Source organism: Haliotis rufescens, unplaced genomic scaffold (genome assembly GCF_023055435.1).
Source record: "Haliotis rufescens isolate VD_foot unplaced genomic scaffold, xgHalRufe1.0.p SCAF_8, whole genome shotgun sequence".
Lineage (NCBI taxonomy): Eukaryota > Metazoa > Mollusca > Gastropoda > Lepetellida > Haliotidae > Haliotis > Haliotis rufescens.
Window position 1 is genome coordinate 45,748,930 of NW_025964372.1, and position 23,332 is coordinate 45,772,261.

The 23,332-nt window shown below is 40.8% G+C and overlaps 1 protein-coding gene across 1 annotated transcript; it reads right to left on the reverse strand.

Annotated features, from left to right (window-relative positions):
• Nucleotides 1-7,415: 7,415 nt before the first annotated feature.
• On the reverse strand, nucleotides 7,416-21,958 carry LOC125377034 (polycystic kidney disease 2-like 2 protein). Its single transcript, XM_048389830.1, is given in 3 exon segments — nucleotides 7,416-7,694; nucleotides 7,978-8,261; nucleotides 21,892-21,958. Coding segments are annotated over 3 exon segments (630 nt in total).
• Nucleotides 21,959-23,332: the final 1,374 nt, after the last annotated feature.

A 23,332-nucleotide genomic window follows, 5' to 3' on the forward strand; every position in this document is an offset into this window, starting at 1 on the left:
CATAGGTGACATACCGAGGGGGGCGTAGGCCGTAGGCCACCGAGGTATGTCACCGAATGTCAGGGTTTTCAATCGCTGGTATTCCCGAGGAGAAATGGTTTGTTTACTTATAAACCGACTCATCGCATAGACAACGTTTTTAATTAAATAACTGTAATAATAACTCTCAAATGTATAACCTGCATCGGAGATGAAATATCGCCTGCAGTCGTGAACTCGGTTCAATGGAACCGGTGACCTCAGCACGTGGGTTTCGCAACGGTGCGTCTCGTCTCGTAGGCTGTTCGTAGTTTTTGTTCTATCAAGGGTTTACAATGATTGTAAGCCCTCCTGCGAGGTGTTACAATCGTTGTAATACCTCCTACAAGGTGTTACCACAATTTCAAAAACTCCATATCGAGTTACACAAACAGCCGGTAGGTTTATAATCCCCTGTATCGGGACGTGGCGGTATTCAATGCATCCCCGTGATATGCGAGCTGGAGCCTACCTGGTTATAGTCCTCCTGCTAGCACGTGTTCGGGTGTGAGTCCTATGCACGAACATCCTTTCTAATGATAAATGGCAACCAAACGTGCTATTGACACACTTCAAGTTGAGTTCAGGCTGAGGTCAGCATTGGGAATATCTATAGTATACGCGTCACCGGTGAGGTTTGTTATACGCATACCCGTGTAATCCTCTCCACTTGAAATATAACAACGAAATATCGCGATCAGTGATGAATTAACGACGACAGACACATGTGTGCAACAGGCCCATGAAAAATGATAGTCATCCATAGCCGCGACTGACCTCATATTTTAGCGACTGAGCTCATATTTTGATAAAATCACCCGAAATAGGTATTAAATAGCAAACAGTGGAGGTTTGCGACATGCATGGCGAACGTTGAGGGAGGTGGGGAGGTATTGTGAACATGACATGCATACATCTCCATTCAGATTTAAACGATACAGCCGATTTCTAATTCGGGCGAGTGACGTACCTTGTCTATATATTTAGGTCCGGTGTGTCAATAATATCACTATCCTGCTTCAGGGGCCTGTGATGTTTGCTGATGTTTGTGTGTAAACAAGCCATTGTTGTGTAAACAAGCAAGACTAATGCGAAGTTGCAAAGCGAAATAGGGCAGCACGACCGGTCTACATGAGAGCTGTGCACACTGACCTAGGAATCGTTAACTGACAACACAATGTGCTGCAGGCGATGCGTTGAGTTTGCGAAGCACACAACATAGTGTTGATATTAATACAGGACATGGAAAGAGAGTGGTCGTTAGTCATTTGCTCAAATATGTCGTGACATAGCCCCTTGCTATTATTTCTTAAGTCAAAGTCAAAACAATTTACAATATGGCCAAGATGTTTAACCTTAGCTTCAGATATATCGATGATCTGATATATTTCCATAACGGTCAAACAGTCAATTCCTTTCCACTGATCATGATTACGTGGAACTGACTTGAACCCTTAACTCGAAAAAAGGAGACTAGAGAGAGGACTGTCGCTTTTGTGTCAATGTTTAGATATATCCATACATATTCAGACTGATAAAAGACTGTATGATAAGATGGATGAGTGAGTGAGTGAGTTTGGTTTAACGCCGCTTTTAACGGTATTCCAGTTATATGGCGGCGTGTCAGCTTAATGTGGGAGGAAAGCCCCAAGTGATGCAGGTCTTAGACGTTTATCATTTCGGTGAAACCCACGAACACGGGTATGGTGCTGACAAACCTAGAAACATAATCATATTTAAGAGTGATTCACTGGTACACCGTGAAGATCCGGGGTAGTATAGGTCTTCAGCAACCCATGCTTGCCGTAAAAGGCGACTATGCTTGTCGTAAAAGGCGACTAACGGGATCGGGTGGTCAGGCTCGCTGACTTGGTTGATGCATGTCATCGTATCTCAATTGCGTGGATCGATGCTCATAACGTCAATCACTGGATTGTCTGGTCCAGACTCGATTATTTACAGACCGCCGTCATATAGCTGGAATATTGCTTAGTGCGGCGTTAAACAACTAACAAACAAACAAACAAACACTGGTACACTCTCATGATATAGCCGGAATCGTACAACTTTATATTCACATATATAACAAGCCATTTGAATTCACAAAATAATATCAAAATATGTTCAAATGGCCCCTTAACAAAAAGTCTTCCCCAGTCCTGAAGGTAATTTAGATTGACGTATATACATACAAGGACATTGTAATGTGCGAAGACTATTTCACAATGTATCTAGTGTTGTATTTGGGATTACAATTACTTCACAGTAAAGTACAAATTCTAGTACTTTTTCGGTAGAGTCTGATGCGGGATTTGAACCCATACCCTCAGAGTAGGACACCAAATGGTGACATATTTCACTTTACAATGTATTAAACTTTTAAATATGTTACAAAATTTGTGATAAACAGTTTTTAATTTGATATTTTATGTATATTTGTTCGCCCTCCAGCGAAATTAGAAACACACAAACAAAAATATGGATGTAATATTCCCACTTGCCGGAATGGCTTGTTTTCACTTTATAAGTATTAGTATTAGTTAAACAATCTTTACAATATTTCGTGATTCTATTTCAAATTGCGAGGACTATAAGGCTATAATTGTACATCACTCACACACCATAACAAGTGTATACGTGAAATAAATATGGATGATCCACATTTGTGATTTCGCTTTCTGATGAAAAAGACCTGTCACGCATTCGTAACGAAGCGTAAGGAAAGTACTGGCAACAATCAACGAGGGAGCACCACGGCTGAAATTTGTATCTTCTACTGAAACGGTTTCGTGAGTGGCTCAGATAAAAGTGGAAACCAATATACATCACTTGTTAAATGAAAGGGTCACATATTCCCACCTTACAACTGCCGCGGCTGTCCTCGAGTCTGCAAGCGTCCCGTGTAAATATCACCAGATCGGCTTAGTAGTTGCTTAATGCGTGGAAACGGGTAATAATATACTCAACAACAAAAGTTCCTGTGACACCAATATTTTAATGTATTTTTCAAACAAGTAAAGTTTGGTTTTCAATATTGTACAATATTCAACATGTATGGAATCAAGTCACAAAAACGCAACTGCTACAGAAAAGCATGCATTCCATGCAGAAGTTGACTTTTATGCAAGCCCCATGCATTTCACTACCCAAGAATGGGTATAAAACATGTGCATTAATGGGATTTCATATGCATTGTTTAGCATCGTGCTGACAACAACCACTCAGAAACACAACAAAATTACGCAATTATTCAACATTACGAAATGCCACGCCAAAATGAGCATCTGCGAGCCATTGGTATGCTTGAAGCAGGATCGAGTCAACGTGATGTTGCAAGACAATCTAACGTCCACAGAAACACCATTTGGTGTTTATGTCAACGTTGGCAACAGACGAATGCAGTCAGAGACCATTCTCGGAGTGGCAGGCCACGCGTAACCAATAATCGACAAGACAACTGGATTCGAACAACACACCTACGAAATCGATTCCAGCCAACAACAGTAACTGCAAGAAGCATCCCTGGCCTTCGACGAATATCTTCACAAACCGTACGTCGCCGCCTCAGATGTGCAGGGATTGTCGCCAGAAGACCCGTCAGACCTCCAATTTTTACAGTAAACCACCGTCAAGCACGTCTTCAGTGGTGCAAACAGCGTCTACGCTGGACGGCCATGCAGTGGGGACAAGTTCTATTCACTGACGAGTCTCGTTTTCACCTCAACCACAGCGATTGCCGGCTTCGAGTGTACCGACGAGGTGAACGTTACGTCAATCATTGTGTTATGGAAGAAGATCGGCAGCGTTATGGTATGGGGTGGGCTTACAGCAAGACAGATGACCCGTTTGATAGTGGCAGAGGGAAATCTAAATGGACAGCGCTACCACGACGAGATCATCGGCCCTGTTGTTCTACCGTTTTTGCGTCGTCATGGCCCAGGCATTACCTTTCAACATGACAACGCCCGGCCTCATATTGCTCGACGTGTTCAGGATTCTCTTCCTGTGAATGTCATCCCCTGGCCGGCTCGCTCCCCTGATCTCTCACCAAATGAGCACATGTGGGATGAGATGGATCGGCGCCTTCGACGTTAACCACGTGTTCCACAGACACTCCAGGAACTTCGAAACATGCTCCAGCAGATATGAACAGATATCCCACAGGACTTTGTGCGACGCCAGGTCCATTCCATGAGACAAAGATGTGTTGCTTGCATCGCAACCAGAGGTGGACACACACGCTATTGATTTGTAAATTGACAGTTTGGCATGTTCATTTTATTTATGAAATCACTCATTTTCTTAAGTCAGTATGGCAAATTAAACCATTTGAACACTTACAGAAGTCTTATATCAGTTGCAAACCGAAATTGTTTCATATTTGGTAAAAAACATAACTTTGCATTTAATCTTCAATATGTCACAGGAACTTTTGTTGTTCAGAATAGTATTGCTTGTCAACATTATAGGTGAGTCCGTCGTGCCTTGTACATAGAATGACTGATCTATGAGCATGTGTCACCAGCGGGTTTACGGGATATACAAACTGAACTGCATTCTCCGTGAGATTCCGCATGCTGAATTTAGTTCTGGTGAAATATTTGAGCTGTCATTTGAAATCCCTCGGATTCTTAGCCTGTTTGGAAGCAAGTTGACCCATGAAGATCCGGGTTAAAATTAGGAGCTAAACATACTGTGTTTTCAATGTAGAGCTGGGTTACCTGTAGATTTAACGGCGTTAAACTGAATTTGGACACACAGCTCCATATGCATTATTTATTTGCAATAACTTTGCATAAATGTCACACAGGTGTTGGGAAGTTACTATTTTTTGCGATGCTGCATTTGATATGGGCTTGGGGTAATCACCCCCAACAACCCTATGCCAGAGCCACCATCACAATCCACAAGAATCCTCCTAAAGCCCGTCTACTTCGTTCGCCCGTGTTCGCTAGATACTGTCTTTTACAAAACGACCCAACACCTCACCAGAATCTTTGCACCTTACAAAAAACAGCCGACTCCTTCATCTCTGACTCCACGGACTTCTACTCCAAGCCCAAGAACAGATCCAGATCAAATCGTCAGTTACGACTAGTAGACCTCTTGACCAACCTACCCATAGATGACACTCTGTCAATTCTCCGCCATCGCATCACTGAAACTCCTCTTGAAACCACCCTATCCACAGAATTTATGATCACCCTCACCCGCGCCTGTATCTCCTCTACCTACGTTACCTGGAGATACCTTCGTCATCTAAAAAGAAGACCAAGATCCAACCCTGGTACTGCAACTTCTTAACCAACACGCAATTGGGATCGATGACATGCATCAACCAAGTCAGCGAGCCTGACCACCCGATACCGTTTGTCGTCTTTTACGACAAGCATAGTCACATTTGATGGCAAGCATGGGTTGCTGAAGACCTATTCTACCCCGGAATCTTCACGGGTCGAGTCAACAAAAAAGACGTTGATCATCTGTAACATCGTGTTAGCTAGATAACAGGATCTTTGAGTGGCAAGTAGATGTTGGGTGGCTGACTTGTAAAGTAAACGTATATAAATAAATGACGGACAAAGAGTCCAGAATGAGCTCTTCTCACAGAAGTCACGGAAAGGTCACACATGGTTCCTTGTTTTTAGAAGAATAAAATTATGCCTAATTTGGCAAAACAGCCCATCGTTAGCGAGAAAGTACGGTGGTTACATTGTTAGAATTAAAATCACATCTTTAAGTTCAATTGTTTACACAAAGGAGTGATAACGACTCAAACGACCCATCCCGAAATATGTTTTTTCGAGGTCGAAAACATGACATGTTATTTAGTTTTCAGTAAACATTGGTAGAGGTATGTTAGTAACACAAATTGCAAAATGACACTAGTAAGTTATTTAGTCAATATAGTTCTAAAATGTTGTCAAACAAGAGCTATATTTCTACAATGTATTGGACTAATAGCCTGGTATGATCTCAAAACATAACCTTCTGTGCGCGTCTTCAAGGAGTAAATATGGAAAGTACTGATGCCTCCAAGCACATACCTATGTAGTCCTTTACCTTTGGACGATCATTCGGCACAGCGGCGCGGACCGCCTCCGTGGTCTAGTGGTAGAGCGTCCGCCCGGAGAGCGGAAGGTTCGGGTTTCGATCCCCGGCCGCGTCATACCTTAAGACGTTAAAAGATGGTACTTGTTGTTACCCTGTCTGGCGCTCGGCATTAAGGGGCTAAAACAAGGACTGGTCGGCTCGGAGTCAGTATACTGTGTCTGAGTGGGGCATTCATGTTAAACTGCGGCATGGTATCTCAGTGAGCTAGCACTATAAATCGGCATCAGTCCGGACTAGTACAAGCAGCCACACACACACACACACACGTGCATGCACGTCGCTATATAAGTGCAATAATCTTGGACGCGACGTTAAACCGAATTTCACCTGACCTTCACCTATTTGAGCGCCACGTCCTGTACTATGTTTCTTCGTGTAATGAGGTCTCCAGCCGACTCCAACACATATGTGAACAGTTCCATTGCTGTGTAGCTCAGGTTCTTTGGATCTTCTCTAACACTGGATATAACGACTTCGAAAAGATGTTTGTATTTATTTCTTTAATTGTCATAATCCCGAAATATAAAAAGGGTAAAAAACCTGTACATGTCTGCACTTGAGTTATGGTGATAAGACCTTTTAGTAGGCTTAGAAACCACTGATTTCAAACACGTGCTTTTTCCGGAAGTATGAAAAAAAAGGTAAGAAAAGATAACTCTAATTGACTTAGATAGAAAAAGAAGCATCCGTAAAATATTGCCTCTTAGGGGCGAGACACTGGACATGGTATCCATCAGAATATAACATGAATATGTTGGACACCGCAAAGATAACAATGATTATGAAAGAGACGAAGTAGATGAGGGTTACCAAAGAGTCGCTGACAGGTACGTTGGTGTTCCGAAAGCCTGCATGTCCAAGCACTGCTGAAAATAAGGTCTCCATGGAAGTGATTATATCCTGTAGCCTGCAGAGATCTTTCCAAACACGACTTGTCCCAAAACGCCATAAGCAGATAGGACGAGAACAATAGAGAAGAAGAAGCCTGGAAATGTCTTTGAACTCCCCTTAAGAACACGATACACGACGTTGGTGAATCGTGAGGTGCCCAATACTTTCAGCAGTCGAATTGTTGCTGTGTCCACCAGGAAGCCAAGGATACATACAAAGAGGTTGTCCCAGACTATAATATGGTAGAAGTTGATAAAGACCTGTTTCCTTCTTGAGTAATGCCAAGGCTTCATTAATACGAGACAGACGAAGGGAGTACAGACCGACTGCCGCAGCGCAGAACATACACCACCGCCCAACTGGACAATGTTCCAGAAAGATTTAAAGAAGCTTCATCGTTCTTTCATCATGGCGAAGGAGATGTATACTAGCCAGACGGCCGTGAAGATAGTGAAAGTGATTTCACAGAACAGAATGCATTGTCCATATGTTCCCTTATGATTGTAGCTTCCAAACGGAAATATGTTCGAGACTCCATGCACACCACCAGTTTCCGGAAACTCGACACGTATACTCACAAAGCTATACAACATTTTGTTGGCATTATAGACAGTGAATTCAAGGAAAATACCTCGTGTTTTCCTATCAATCCAATGCAGGTAGCAAAAGTACTGTAAGTCCCCATGGACCCTAGCATGGTGGTCTACCTTCAGCTGCTGGCGATCTACAGCCCGTTTTTATATTGTATCGTCTGTATTGTATCTGATTATTCTATTGTTCTAAAACTAGTTTTAAAACTATAATCTGTGATATATGGCTGGTTGTTGTACTGTCCTTCGATGTACTGTCCTTCGATGACAGCTTTAATATATAATATAAATGCATAACTTGTTCAAGTCACGATATGGCTGAAATACTGCCGATGTGACTTTAAATATTAACTCACTCACTCACTCTATCAATCCATCGATCTGTCAACAGCTTTTTCATGTCTTGTTCAGCTTTTTCACGGCCAACTTTCATGACAGCTATGTAGCCCCCAACCCCAAACACTTCTCTCTGCCCTACCATGGGGAGACCCCATGTGTCCTAGGCTGATGTGAATGTCCATGGTTCATTGTTATCGTCAGGACATGAGTTCAATTTCCATTTGGGACACCAGTTCCTGCTCTCCTCTGTTGGTAGGAAATATTCAAGGAAACATGTTGTTTCGCCGATCTAGGGTATGGAACACGTTTCTGGAATACAAAATTATCATTGGTCAAAGGTTAAATTTGAGACCTGAATTAAGTCATATTTAATATAGAAATATTCCAAACAGTGTATCTGTAGTTCAGATTTGCTAAGAAGACACTTTTGATGCAATTGCTTATCACATGAACATAATGGTCTAAGTCATGATGGGTCTTTGACTTCAGGGCATCGGTGTATTAACGTAAATGTTAACACTAACATCTTAGTGGTGAGGAGGGGCCCTAGGGTAGCCTAGTGGTTAAAGCGTTCGCTCATCAGACCAAAGACCCGGGTTCGATTCTCGACATAGCTACAATGAGTACAGCCCATTCCAGGTGGAATATTGCTATTGAATAGTGCGGTGTTAAACGACAAACAAACAAACTCTAGTGGTGGGGTAGCCTAGTGATGAAAGCGTTCGCTTCTCTCGCCGAAGGCCAGGGTTCGATTCCCTACACTAGTAATTAGAGTGAAGCCCATTTCCGGTTTTCACCGCCGTGATATTACTGAAAGACTGCTGACTGGTGTAAGACACAACTCACGCACTTACTGGTTAATGTATATGGCCTGTGTCCTTTGTTTCCCCCACTCTACCTTGCATCACCTGACATAACTGAAATTGTGTTGAAAGCAGCAGCAAGCACTCACTCAACCACTCTCACAATCCCTTATTTCTTCGTCAATTACTTACTGTCTGCCAGCCTCACTTGGCGGACCTGTCCTGCTTATCTCTATTTCTTTCTCCACCACAAGAGATAAATATTTCAGTGCAACATCATTAATGGATCTTCTTAATAATTAGCTTTTTAAAAGAAATTAAACTGTTAGATAAATTAGGAATCTGTGTACATACTTAACATTTTACTGTATCAGTAGTGTAACTTGTAACTGAGATTGTAAGTGGCTGTATCCTCAAAGTGGTTGAAGTACTGTAAAATAATTGTCCTCCTGAGAGGGTATGTAAGACCACATCATTCGAAGTAAGTATATTCCTGTTACCCTTTTTAGTCGTGGTATACTTGTTTGTTTTATTTTTGGCTAAACTTGATGATAATCGCCAGCAGCTAATGGATGGTGTAAATCCTGCTGGGGAACCGTGCAGGTAGCAGAAGTATTTTCAGTCCCAACGGTTCCTTGCATGGTGGCCTACCTTTAGTTTCTGGCGATCCCTAGCCCCGTTTTTATAATGTATTATGGTTCCATATTAGTTTTAAAATATACATCTTATACATCAAAATATAGTTTTTAAATGATAATCTAGTTATTTTACTGTCCTTTGACGACAGGTTTTATGATCAAATTGTATGTATTATTGCTGTCTAACTTGATTTAGTCACGATATGGCTGAAATATTGCCGATGTGACTATAAATATTCACTCAATTGGCGGACCCTCCTCGATAATTAGCCAGATCACTAAGCATGTGCTTTTCGTTGTACTGTAGTTTCGTTCCATTAAAATTCTTTGTTGGGAAGAGGTTAGGGATAACAGTTTCCTCGAGCCATTGAACGCAGTTTTCATTGGTGTTGACCTGCACGTTCAATCATAGCTCAACATGAGAAAATGAAATTAATATTTAGATCTATATATTACATCCGCATTTACACATTATTTATCTTAGCAAAGAACTCACGTCGGCGTTATTTGACGTTCGTCATCTCGCAACGCAGTGTGTTATGCTGATCTATCAATGCCCATAGAAATATCCGATTTTAACGAGGTAACAGCTCTGTATCTACCAATTAATGACTGATATTCTAGCATTTGTGTCAACGAGTAAACACTTTTTCTTATAGGCAGTTACATATCCCAGCACATTTGAGTAAGGTGCACGACATGATCAATGTCAGGATCAACGGTTAACAGATCTCTGACAAAATATCTGAAGAACAAAGCGAAATCAGTGGGTATAGGTGTGACTTATAAAGACAATAATATATTATTTGTAATTTTTACTGCCTTAAAACATCCATAATCTACGTAAAATAACTATGTTTTATTTCTTTCCGTTTTAATTTCAGTTCCGATTTCACGTTGTTATACGTATTTTCCATTCAGTTTTACCCACAATGGCGATCAGTAATGACGTTCTTGATGTATTGTTTAATATTGTCACTTAAACATTCAACCTTTTTTCTATCCCTGTGTGTAAGTTAAAGCAATTTTGGTTCAAACAACTTGTGAGGAGAAACAAGAACTTATATGTTTTAGTCTTACAACACCATTGCGATAGTATGGTGAGTACCTTTGCCTCAATGATATACAAACTGATGTCTTTTTTCAGTGTGTAAGGTTGTAATATGCGCACCAAAACCCGGTTTTCAATGATGTCTGAGGAGAGTTTTGGGCAGTATCCCCGATTATTGTTCGACAGGTTGGAGAAGATATCCCATCCCTCTGATAATCTTAAACGCATTCAGCATTATTAAATGTCCAGAGACACATTAGACTATTATGTACGGCAATGCGTAGGACAAAATTAAAGATGTTTTCAAAGTCTTCAATAGGAACTGTAGTGAGTCTGGTTCCGGCACCCAATAAACATAGACGCAGCTATGGTCACTATTCATTTGAAAGTTTTGTTGCCTCTCCTTCAGGAACCAATGGGGCTGCACAAAGTAAGAACAAGAATATAATCGTGTCCTTGAATGAATCAAACAACTCTGATTAATGCTGCAAAGAGTAAGAACCCAGAGCAACACCAAGATAGTGATAGTTTAGTTCTTGATGTTGCTTTGAAACGTTTGGCCAAACCAGAAACAGACAACACAAAATCATACAAAGATTCTGAATTTGAAATTTGCTAACAAGTGAAATGGTTCCTTAAATTTATGTAGCATTCAGAATAATGACTGAAATGTCTGTGGCTTTGATGTTACGTCTAACTGACAAAAGGTACATGCTTCGTCCGTGTGCGATTGAAAGGCTCCACGAAGATGTTCCGTATGTGTTTATTAATGAGGTAACCATTTGGGTCGCTGAAACTGATGCTTATGATAAGCCACAGAAAGAAGCCGTTTGCGAGCAGTTCCGGAATCGCCTTCTTCATCGTATCGAGACTCAGCCGTTTCATAATCCATCTGTCTTCGCGCTGTGTGATAATGCTTTAAATACCTGACTGTGAATTGATTTTAATGCCGCTTTAATTCGGTTATTTCACGGCTTGTCAGCTTGGTAAGGGTAATGCGAGGTGATGCAGGTCTTCGACGTTTACCAGTTTGGTGAAGCATATGACGACAGGCATGTGGCTGACAAACCAAGACCCATAAGTATGTCGAGCCAGGATTCGAACACAAGATAATAAGTTTCTGTCATGCCCTACAGGACACAGCTCTGACAAGTGCTGCAGGACATGTGCTGCTCCTTAGACGACAGGGCCACCCGCGCCCCGCCTTAAATGATTGCAGCGCAAAGTATAACAAAAGGGACAATTGAATACTCATATTTACAAATGTATTTCATGTTTGTTTATAGATGATTTTTGAAACTGATGTGATTCACAAGGATTACAGATCACACCAAAGCCACCTGTTTAACCGTTTTCATGCCATGATATTTGTTTCCGGCGCAAAATATTCTAGGGTTACTGGTGACGTTTCCCGTGATCTCTGGTGTGTTATTGATTCTCCATGTTAGGAGTATAATAAATGTCAAAATAATATTTGTTGCCGAGTTTATTGTCAGGACCGGGGGGCCGGGGGCCCAGTGGTCTAAGGCGCCGCGATTCGCTGTGCAGAGTTGAGTCCCTTGGGCACGCCAGAAACCTATGATTGTGGGTTCGAATCCCGGTTCACCTTGATTATGTTTCTAGGTTTGTCAGCACCATACCCAAGCTCGTGGGTTTCACCGAAGTGGTTACCGTCTGAGACCTGCATCACTTGGGGCTTTCCTCCCACATTAAGCTGACACGCCGTGATATAACTGGAATACTGTTAAAAGCGGCGTTAAACCCAACTCACTCACTAGTGTCAGGAGTATAGTATTTGTGGAGGTTCAGTGTTCTTGGGAAGTTGTTTTCCAGGGGACAGTTCCCTTGCATCTTCCCGAGGCAAGAGAGTTAACTGACTATAAAAGTCCAGTTTCCACCCTTGCCGAACTAGGCTAGTATTATGGAGTTACATTTTGGCTGGACTTACGAGTCTATGCATAGTCCAATAAAAATCAACTGTCGTACAGATTTCAGTCGATTGCAGAATTTGCAAAGCATGTTCACCGCCAACTCATTGTCCCAATCTTTGCATGTTTTTAATCAAGGTGCTCACGTGATTTGATGCATTTCGCGATGTAAGACCCGTTTTATCAGAATATATATCTTGATTGTCGATCAGATCTAACTGACCGGGCGCCACCATTTTGTGTGAAGCAAACGCAAGTGATACGAGAGGTGGAATCTGATTGGTCCATAGGAGAGGCTTAGAAGGGACATGACTGGTAATAGCCACTGGTGGCGCTACGATCGAGCCCAGTAATTCCAGCCAAGTTCGGCAAGGGTGGAAACTGCATTTTTATAGTCAGTTAACTCTCTTGCCTCGGGAAGATGGTTCCCTTGATGCAGTTATCTGATACTGAAAAGATGAACATGGTCAGCCACTTGTATCGTTATATTACCAGCCACTTAACCGTCTTCTAAACAAACTTGAGATTTGGTTCTTAAATTGAAAAAAAATTAATGATAGTCTTAAAGATATCTTGTACGTTTGTAAAGATTTCTTGAGGTCATACAATATTTAAAAGTCATACATTAGTCAGTTATACACTTTTTAAGAATTACGTGTCTTATATATTTAGAAAAAGGGCATGATATTAAACAAATGTAATTTATCTTCAATAATTCTGTTATCAAAGTGTTTAAAACAATGTGGCCAATTCGTTAGACATGAGGTACTGGCCATGGGTATAGCTACAATGGGCTCGTAGCAAGGTTGGTTGGTTGGTTATATTACGCCGCACTCAGCTTTATGACGGTGGTCTGTAAATAGGTCTTCAGCAACCCATGCTTGCCGTAAAAGGCGACTAATGGGATAGGGTGGTCAGACTCGCCGACTTGGTTGATGCATGTCATCAATTCCAATTGCGTGGATCGATGCTCATGATATCAATCACTGGATTGTCTGGTCCAGACTCGATTATTTACAGACCGCCGTCATATAGATCGAATAATGCTGAGTGCGGCGTTAAACAATAAACCAACCAACCAACCAACCAATCTTTCAAAGAATTACTTCCAACAAGTACATTAACGAAAATACGATTCCTAACATTTTTTGGTTAAGAGAGGTACACGTGCGTAGAAAATGTGCTTTTACATATTTGTTGGCCACACTGCTGTGAAGGTTGTGTCAGTTTGATGGAAAGTTGTTTTGAAAGAATGATTATATGTACGCGCATGCTCAGATGTGTGCATGCGTTCATTACAAGCGCAAACACTAGGCCGTGAGTAATTGTTATAGTTCTCCTATCCCACCTGTCCTATAAAATCGTTCAGTTAAACCAAAAAGGACACCGCAGCATTAAGGTAACGTATTATTTGTTCATGTATTGTCAATTGTTTATCAATATGAGCTGTTTAATTGACAATTAACAATAAAGACAAGATATTTTATGATTGACAGCTTCTTGATTCTATTATAAAGAAGTTATCTATAAAATATCTGTGTATGTTTATATTGTTATTGTGTTATGTCTTAATCACTATCGTGCCTGATACAGGGAGGTTGTACCTATGTCGCAATTGCGCCAGCAATTTTGCCGCGGTTGGCAAACTGGAGCTGTTTAACAGCTTTTGACTAAGAGTGAATGAGTATGCTTTTACAGCGATTTTGGCAATATTCCGGCCAATGTTAGCCAATGGAATATGGAAGATTTCTATTTTGCTGGAAGAAATGTCTGGAAAGTGATGGTAAGTTTGTTTGGCTTACGGTTTGGAGTCAGTTAAATTTAACTTATACATGGCAACAGCATTTGGAGTTTGTTCGGCAGATATTTCTGATGAATATGGAAAGGTTGGTTGTTGGTTGGTTTGTTGTTTTACGCCGCACTCAGCAATATTCCAGCTATAAGACGGCGGTCTGTAAATAATCGAGTCTGCACCAGACGATATCATGAGCATCGACCTACGCAATTGGGGTCGATGACATGCATCAACCAAGTCAGCGAGCCTGACCACCCGATTCCGTTAGTCGCCTCTTACGACAAGCATGGTCGCCATTTACGGCTGAGGACCTTTGTCGCTTTTAGGTACACTGTCTTTCGGTGGTGTGAGGTGTAAATGTGGTTTGGTCAAACTACTCCTTGTACGTTACTGTAATTCCATGTGTTTAATTATATTATCCTAATGCTATGCACTTTCACATTTTATAAGCTAATCAAAAGCAGAATGATGTAATTATGCTGTATATGCTTTCAAGGAAACAACCACACTTTACACAGACATTTGGTTGGTTGTTGCACACAAACACGACAAAACCCTTTCCATGTTGGTTGGTTGCTTTGTTGTTTAACGCCGCACTCAGCAATATTCCAGCTGTATGTCGGCGGTCTGTAAATAATCTAGTCTGGACCAGACAATCCAGTGATTAAGATGATCCACGCATGCATCAACACAGACATTTGAATATTATTGCAGCTTATTATGAGGATGGGATCTGATGTGAATGAATCCTCAAAGAATTCGTTTTAAAAGCAATTTGAAGAACGATCATGTTTCTTTAGAGCAAGCCATGCTTGCCGTAAAAGGTGACTATGCTTGTCGTAAAAAGCAATTAACGGGATCGGGTGGTCAGGCTCGCTGACTCGGTTGATGCATGTCGTCGATCCCAAGTGGGTGGATCGATGCTCATGATATCAGTCACTGGATTGTCTGGTCCAGACTCGATTATTTACAGACCGCCGACATATAGCTGGAATATTGCTAAGTGCGGCGTTAAACAACAAAGCAACCAACCAACATGGAAAGGGTTTTGTCGTGTTTGTGTGCATGCGAATTCGAATTAACCTTTCCAGTTTTAACTTCATCTTGAGGGAGCACGTGGCCCAGTCGTCTAAGGCGCCGTGATTTGCTGTGCAGAGTTGCGTCCCTTGGGCACGCCAGAAACCTATGATTGTGGCTTTGAATCCCGATTATGTTTCTAGGTTTGTCAGCACCATACCCGTGCTCGTGGGTTTCACCGAAGTGGTAAACGTCTGTGACCTTCGGGCTTTACTCTCACATTAAGCTGACACGCCGTGATATAACTGGAATAATGTTAAAAGCGGCGTTAAAACTAACTCACTCACTCACACACTCAGCTTATACTTTAAGCTTTCGGCAGAAATTTCATATAAAAATGGAAACATAGTTTCTTCAACAATTTGAAAATAACTGAAAGGACATTGGGCGTTCTGCCCCAGGCTCGCACTCATTAACCCGAAGCACGGAGGTATCTGAATGACGTCACGCTAAAAATAGCTTACCAGCGTAGTACATTACAGGTTGTGTTGCAATCTGGGAAAACCCTGGCTTTAGATAGACCAACGGTTATACATTTAAACATAGCCTAATCAGTATAATTAAAACTATACAACAGTATGTATGGAATTCCTTTAAAAAGGATGCAATGTAGTTAGTTCTTTCATATATACAGAATTTGTATAGGTATAATGGAATCCTTTTGTTGCTGTGAACACGGTGACGAACTAGGTCACATAACAGTCTTGTCCACTGAAGGTAAACAGTTGTGTAAACAAACCTTTGAGGAAGGCAGTCCTCTGTATCCATGAGGTAATACACATATACAAGTATGCTTTTGTGAATGAGTGTAACCCAGCCCCTTCTCTATAGTTATGAATGGCTATGTAGTGGGTAAATATAAAAGCTCTATTCTCATTGTTTAGGCTTCATTTCACGCGTAACCATGCCTGCTGACGGATGGAAAGTTTATTTGTCTGGTATTTATTTCAATCCCAAACATCCAGCCTCCTTTTCTGGCCCTGCTAGGTTGTATCACATTGTGAAAAAGCAGGGTAAATTTGATATCAGTTTACATCACATGAAGAAGTGGCTAAGTTCTCAAGACGCCTATTCGCTTTAGCGACCTTTAAGCTACAAGTTCAAGCGGAACAGAGTGGTGGCTTCAGGCCTCAATGCTCGAAGGGATATTGACTTGGCTGATGTATCTAATATAGCCTCAGACAATGACGGTGTGAAATACTTATTCATAGCTATAAATGTATTTACACGGTTTCTATGGGTGGAGCCCATTAAAAATGAAACACCAGATGCTGTCATTAAGGCCATGAAGAAGATATTTTCCCGTGCTACTCTGCCACAAATTATAAGATCTGACAAAGGTCGTGAATTTGATAATAAGAAAATGAGGTCTTATTTAAGAAACAAGGGCATCACTTACTATGTCACACAGAATGAAACCAAGGCTTCTTATGCCGAGAGAGTGATACGGACCCTCAAGACCACGATGTACAGATATTTCACCTACAAACAAACGTATCATTACCTGGACATTTTACAAGATCTTGTTCGTGATTATAACCACCGACCTCACAGATCACTGAATGAACGATCACCAAATGATATTAATCTAACTAATGAAGCTTTAGTATGGAAGGAACAATACATTGACACTTTGATAAAGCCAGTCAAATCGAAAGCTGAAATCAAACAGAAGTCAATGAAGAAACCCTTTAAGTTTAAAGTGGGCGATCAAGTGAGACTGTCTCATTTGAGACATATATTTCAAAGAGACTATCACGAAAAATGGACTGAGGAAATATATTCATCTACAGAAGAAGGTACTATCGCGATGGTATACCGATCTATCTGTTGAAAGATATGGCGGATGATCAAGTTCAAGCTAGTTTCTATGCAAATGAACTACAGAGAGTAGACAAGCCTGCAGACACTGTGTGGAGAGTGGAAAAAGTTTTGAAGAAAAGGAAACGAGCTGGCGTAAAAGAGGTGTTTGTGAAATGGATGGGCTATCATAAAAAGTTTAACAGTTGGATGCCAGAGGCTGATCTGCAGAGTATATAAGGGTCTTCCTCTTGTTCCAGTGTCAGTTGCATTTCTATCGTCATGGAGTCCACATCATGTCCAGAGTGTGAGAAACAGTTTTCTAGGAAAGATGCTATGCTGAGACATAGAAGGAATAAGCATCCACCACCACCACCACCACAATTTTCTCCTCCACCACCACCACTACCACCACCTAAGCATGCAGGACAGTTCAAGTTTACCATCCCCTCTAATGCAGTGACTGTAGGTCCAAGTGGCAGTGGAAAGTCTGTTTGTCTATAACATACTGCAGAGAGGACTCATCAATCCAATACCGAACAATATCATACGGTGTTACGCTGAGTGGCAACCTCTCTATGACACTATCTATCAAATCATACCTTAAGTTAAGTTTATCAAAGGGATTCTACACAACTTACAAGATGAAAACTACTTGGATGCTCTGATAACAATATGATTGTACTGGATGACCTCATGTCAGAGGATAAAGATGATAAACGCATCTCCCACCTGTTTACCCGAACCTCTCACCATAACAATGTCATTATCGTCCTACTATTGCAAAACCTGTTTCCCAGAGGCAAGGAGTCACGTGACATTGCTTTGAATTCTCATTACATGACACTCTTTAATTCCCCCGTCGACAGACATCAAGTCAACTTGTTTGCCAGTCGCATCTGTCCAAACAATACTGATCGGTTTATGCCAGTGTATAAAGAAGCTGTTGAAAAACCCTATGGCAATCTGACAATCGACTTGCGTCCTTCTACCTTTTGAATCAGGAAGACTACAACCTAATGTACTTGAAACAGTCATCACCCCACAGCCTATAAAAGAGGAGCAGACTGTCAGTCAGTATCATTTGAAGCCAAGACACCAGAAGAGATCACATCTCAGAAGTAGACACCCCAGTGGACAGTGAATCAGAGGATGACACTAGTGATACAACTATGCCTTCCTGTGATGAGTGTGGTATTGTGTTTGAAAATAATCATGACCTTCAGCATCATGTCAGATCGTGGTGCCCTGAGAATGGAGGGGAACCTTTGAGGAAACGAGTTAAAATGGAGACAGCTGATGAAAGCGATGTCCTACGGCCTTTAGTGATCTCTAAATTCAGTGAAGCTGATAAAGAATGGGAGGCGAAAGGCTTAGAAGGTTTTTATGTAGTTAAAACACACTTTACACATTGGTAGAAGGAATTTTATAGTGTCCATGAGCTAACGTATGAATCTTATCTTTCAAAACAAATTTTTTATCATCGTACGGGCTTAAACTGATTTTGTTTATACTGACAGTGTGGAGTTGATGGTTTTGACTCTGAATTTGATTCATGTTGTGTCTGAATTGTTTTTGATCAAACAAACAGTCTTTGTACAGGCTGTGCCTTAATTGATTCTTGATCACTGTTTTGCTCACTCCCTTAGCCGTTTGCTTCTCTTTTCCCTTATATGATAAGGAATATAGTTTAGGTTTAAGACCAACAAACTCCTCCATAGGGACACCTCCGAGTTCATGCTTCATCTTGGCTAGCACCTTGGCATTCGTTTTGGAATAGAGTGGGTGTGATTTATCATAGGTACTGGTGTCAAACATATGCCGATGTTCTGCCATATCAGCGTACAAGTTCGGTGTTTCAATTAAATAGCACAAGGAATCTGTATCTGTGAAACACAGCTGTGCCTTCTCACCATACTTTAGCTTAATATGATTATAGTGAAAGTCATACATGACTATCTTTGACAGGTCCAAAATAGAAAAGCCTGTATAGACAGGTTGATTCAGATACAAGCTAGTCTTTTTCAGGTGAACAGCTGCTAAATCTCCATTGAATATTTTGAACGCCTCAAAGGTGGGTTTAGCACATCATTTTTTCAAACGTTTGGATGAATTGACTAGTTCTACATTGACATGCTTCCTCACATTCATCATTGTCCTTCCAAACACTGAGTTATTAGCCAATTTAAAGAAAGCTTTATCTGTCTCGTTCTTAGCCTCTTTTCTTTTCTGGGTATTAAAATCTATATAGGGCTTCAACCATGTGGACTGTTTGAACTGTATAGCTCTGTGAATTTTAGACAGTTTCATACCCTGACTCAGATAAAACTGTAAGTTCCTATAATGCAGAACATACTTTTGCTTGTCATACAGATTTGGAACGAGTTTTCTGACAGGCTGTCCTTTGATACATAAGTTTTCTTTGAATAATGAGATAACATGTCATCAGTGATTGTCATAGACTCTGGGGCTAAAGGATAATCATTGTGACTGTCATGTAACTGTTGGGGATATTCAAGATCTACCTCCAGTATATATCCTATGTCAGAGTCAGAAGCTACATCTTTAATGTTTAACTGTTCTAAATCATCATCAGCAACCCAATGAAAGTCACATGCAGGTAGGGCTTGAGACATGGCCCACCCATACAGGTTGTTCGCATCCAGATAGATGAGGTAAGAATTAGGATCGCTTGGGTTATATTCCTTAACATGTGGATTGTTACTTTCCGCATACCTGGTCGAGATTATGGATATGCCACCCCTTAGTCAACCCCTTTTCAATCATTAAATGCATGTCAAAATCAGTTAGCAATTCTAACTCTACATTGCCTATTTTCAGCTTGGCATCCCATCCCAAGCCAGGAAGAGTATAATAATGAGCTGGATCAAGTTGACAATATTCCAAGGAAGTGTCTCTAAAATTTTCAAAAATGTCGGCTAATAAGAGAACATCAGTTTTCATATAGAGATCATGATAGTCTCCCATGGTTTTGAGATCAAAGGTAGACCATACGTTTTGAGGATGCGCATAGTCTTCATCTGAGATAGAACTATCAGTCAAAGTATTGTAGAAGTGATTTTGGGTGGGAAGTTCACACACTGCAAATTTAGACTCGTCATCCAAAAAGTACACCCCTTTCCTCAACAATAACTTCAATTGTGTTTCATCGGGATATTCCTGTCTTAAATTCACAAATTTGTCAGAACTTTCATCCGCCAAGTTTTCCACCAAGGTATCTAGAGATGCATTGAGAAACTGTCAAGAGTCAATGAACCTGAGGTTACCAATAGAAAAGGAAATGTATTTTTCCATGTTGTTGGCCAAGCAGTCAAGTTTTTCTTTGACAGTCTTATTCAGTTGTTTCATCATCAAATGGCTATCATAGCCACGGAGATTATGAAAGATCACAGGTATGAAAAACTCTTTATCACGATTCTGGGTTTTACCTTTTATCTTTTTGAACTGGTATTGGAGATTACATTTCTGATGACCTGCTCCACGAAAGTTGTAGCCAGGCTGAACATGGTTGTGATCCTTCACTTTTATGGACTCAGAATTAAAATGTTTTTAACAAATATGGCATGTGTCAGCCATTTGGTAAGCCATTTCGTCACTTTCTGTTAGAGACATAGGTTCTGGGACTTTCAGTTTTTCATTAATTAACTGTTCCTCCTTCAGGAGACAATCTATGAAATGAGAAATGACACTGGGTCCTCTGTAGACCACAGCAGGTTGATAATAGTCTGGATGTGAACAAACTACCTTATAGCAGAAACCAGAGGGTTCATGTTTCTGAAAGACCGAAGTATAAGAGGAGTTAGGACTAGGCTGACAACCACTCACTTTTCGTGTAATTGCTTCAAAGTCGCAGTAAATGACATAGGGTACACGCAGCTGTTTGCAAATACTTTTAAACTTCACCCATGTTTGTTTCTCACTTTGAGGTAACTTAATTTTCTGAATAGAGTGAGTGGAACAGTGAAGACTATGATCCTTCAATAAATCTGTCCTAGTAAACCCATGGAGGCATCGTTTACAATAATATGTGGTACCATGATGTTTGGTCTAGTCTCCTATCAGTCGACTAAAGCTTCGAATTAGACAAAAGTGTCTTTTGTCTTCCTGACTTAGAAGCAACAAATCTACTGCTGGATTGAAACTATTTGAACTTATATGTAATGGGAACACGCCATCATCTTCTTCATAACCGAATACATTGACAGAAATGTCTTTTTGCTTTTCAAATTTTGAAATTTGGGAGAGGGGTACAGGTATATCAATGCCTTTCAAGTCAAGTTCATGTTCATACGCATTATATTTTTTAATTCTTTCAGGATGATTTTTTCTATCTACTGGATGCAGGGCAGCTAGTATAGACCATATGAAACACTTTTGATCATCATTCTTTATGTTCAAAATGGCTTTCTTGTCAACGAGATAATCAGGTAGAGGAATGTAAGAACTTGCGGCCAGGGGGACATACTCAGCTGTGTTCACTTCAACATGAATAATATGGTCTAGCACCCACCCACTCCCTTCAGCCTGAAATTCCTGTGTTGATGTATATAATTTCTGATAAGCCTCTGCTAACTGTTGCTCAATTTCAGAAACGTTTGTGGACCAAAAGTTGATAGTTCTCAGAATGGGCTCTGCTAATATACTTTCATTGTTTTCGTCGTACTTTATAAATTTGAGTTTTAACGTCGGAAACCATTTCATACCTTTTTTACTTGACAAATAATCCTGTAAGATTGATTCAATGTTAACCTGTTCATCAGCTAAAAACTGAAGGATGTCAACGCTGTTTACATCTGTGGGAGTCAGTGTTATAGTTGACACACTACCCTCAAGAGCTGACCTCTGACCTCCCACTATGACCTCCCTCGCCTGACCTGGTACCGCTCCCGACATCTCACGCAGCTGTCACATTGATTCACTTGCTGGCTGTAAAACCGCTCAGGGAGAGGTCGCCGACCATTGAGACATTCCCGACCTCTTGTCGAGCATTGCTGACAGAAGAGCTTGTCGGGTAATAAACACTTGGTGTGACCACACCAGTTACAGGTTGCTACTCCAGCCGGTAGAGTATTAGCAGGTGGTCGTAAGCAGGGACGTTCCGGTTCGGGGCAAGTATGTGTTGACTTCCGTTTTAGGTTACAGCGGTGATTTTCCAAGTTATCCCGTCTGGTGAATGAGTGTTTACAATCTTTACATGTGATTTTTTCATTGCCGTGAACAGTACGAATATGTCTAAGCAAACTTTGACGCTGCTTAAACGACTTCTGGCAGATGTGACAAATGTTACCTATGGACAACACTGGTGTAGATACAGATTGTGCATTCACTCTGGATGTTAACAATTCAATTCGTTTGAGATTGACTTCTGGATCATCTGTACAATTGTTAGCAGTGGCCCAAGTTTCCAACTCAGACAGTATCTTCACACTGTTCAGGAAGTTTTGTTTCGATTCCATTCTACAAACAAAATAAAATAAAAATTACCTGTAGAAGTTCTTAAAATTAACAACAGACTTTCTACTTGATAAATGCATAGTAAGTTCGTTGTTGTGGTCTCGGTTGCAAATTAAACCAGTAATGGATCATAAGGATAGCATTATATTTTGTTATCTCAACCAAAAAGTACTTCATCTTCATTATTTAACAATATGACAGTGTCTAAGATATAGCTTTGAAAGCAAGGTGTATGTGCTTGAATGGCATTCAATTACCTTTGTAAACACAAACCGCGAACTGTACGTGAGTCAAGGCTAAAGATGATAGCGTACTGTCAAACGTCCGTCTCGGTTGCTGGCAGACAACAATATGAAATTTCAATGCCGCTCTTCCGTTTATAAAGGTTAGAAAAGGATGAGTTCATTGTGTGCAGATGATAAACGTTTCCATGCACACATATGACATTTTCCATTGCATTCATGCGAGGGGTGATAGGTGTGGTCACTATACATCCTTAGACTGAACCTCTGGCGTGTTTTATGAATGAATCACCCCTACATCATAGACTCGACTGAAAGCCCCCTGACATGTCTGAGCTTGTTTAAACACTCTTCAACGGATCACTACACAGCTCTTCTTTAGGTCACTACAGACGGTGAACAGATGTAAGGGCAGCGTCCCGCATACCACTCTCATATCAACAAAGCAGTTTCTCTCAGCATGAAAACACTATAGATACACATTATTTCAATATTTCAACTACGCAGCAGTTTGTATGTAAACTATCGCATTTACTTGAGATATGCTAGTAGTTTTATGACAAGGCGTCTT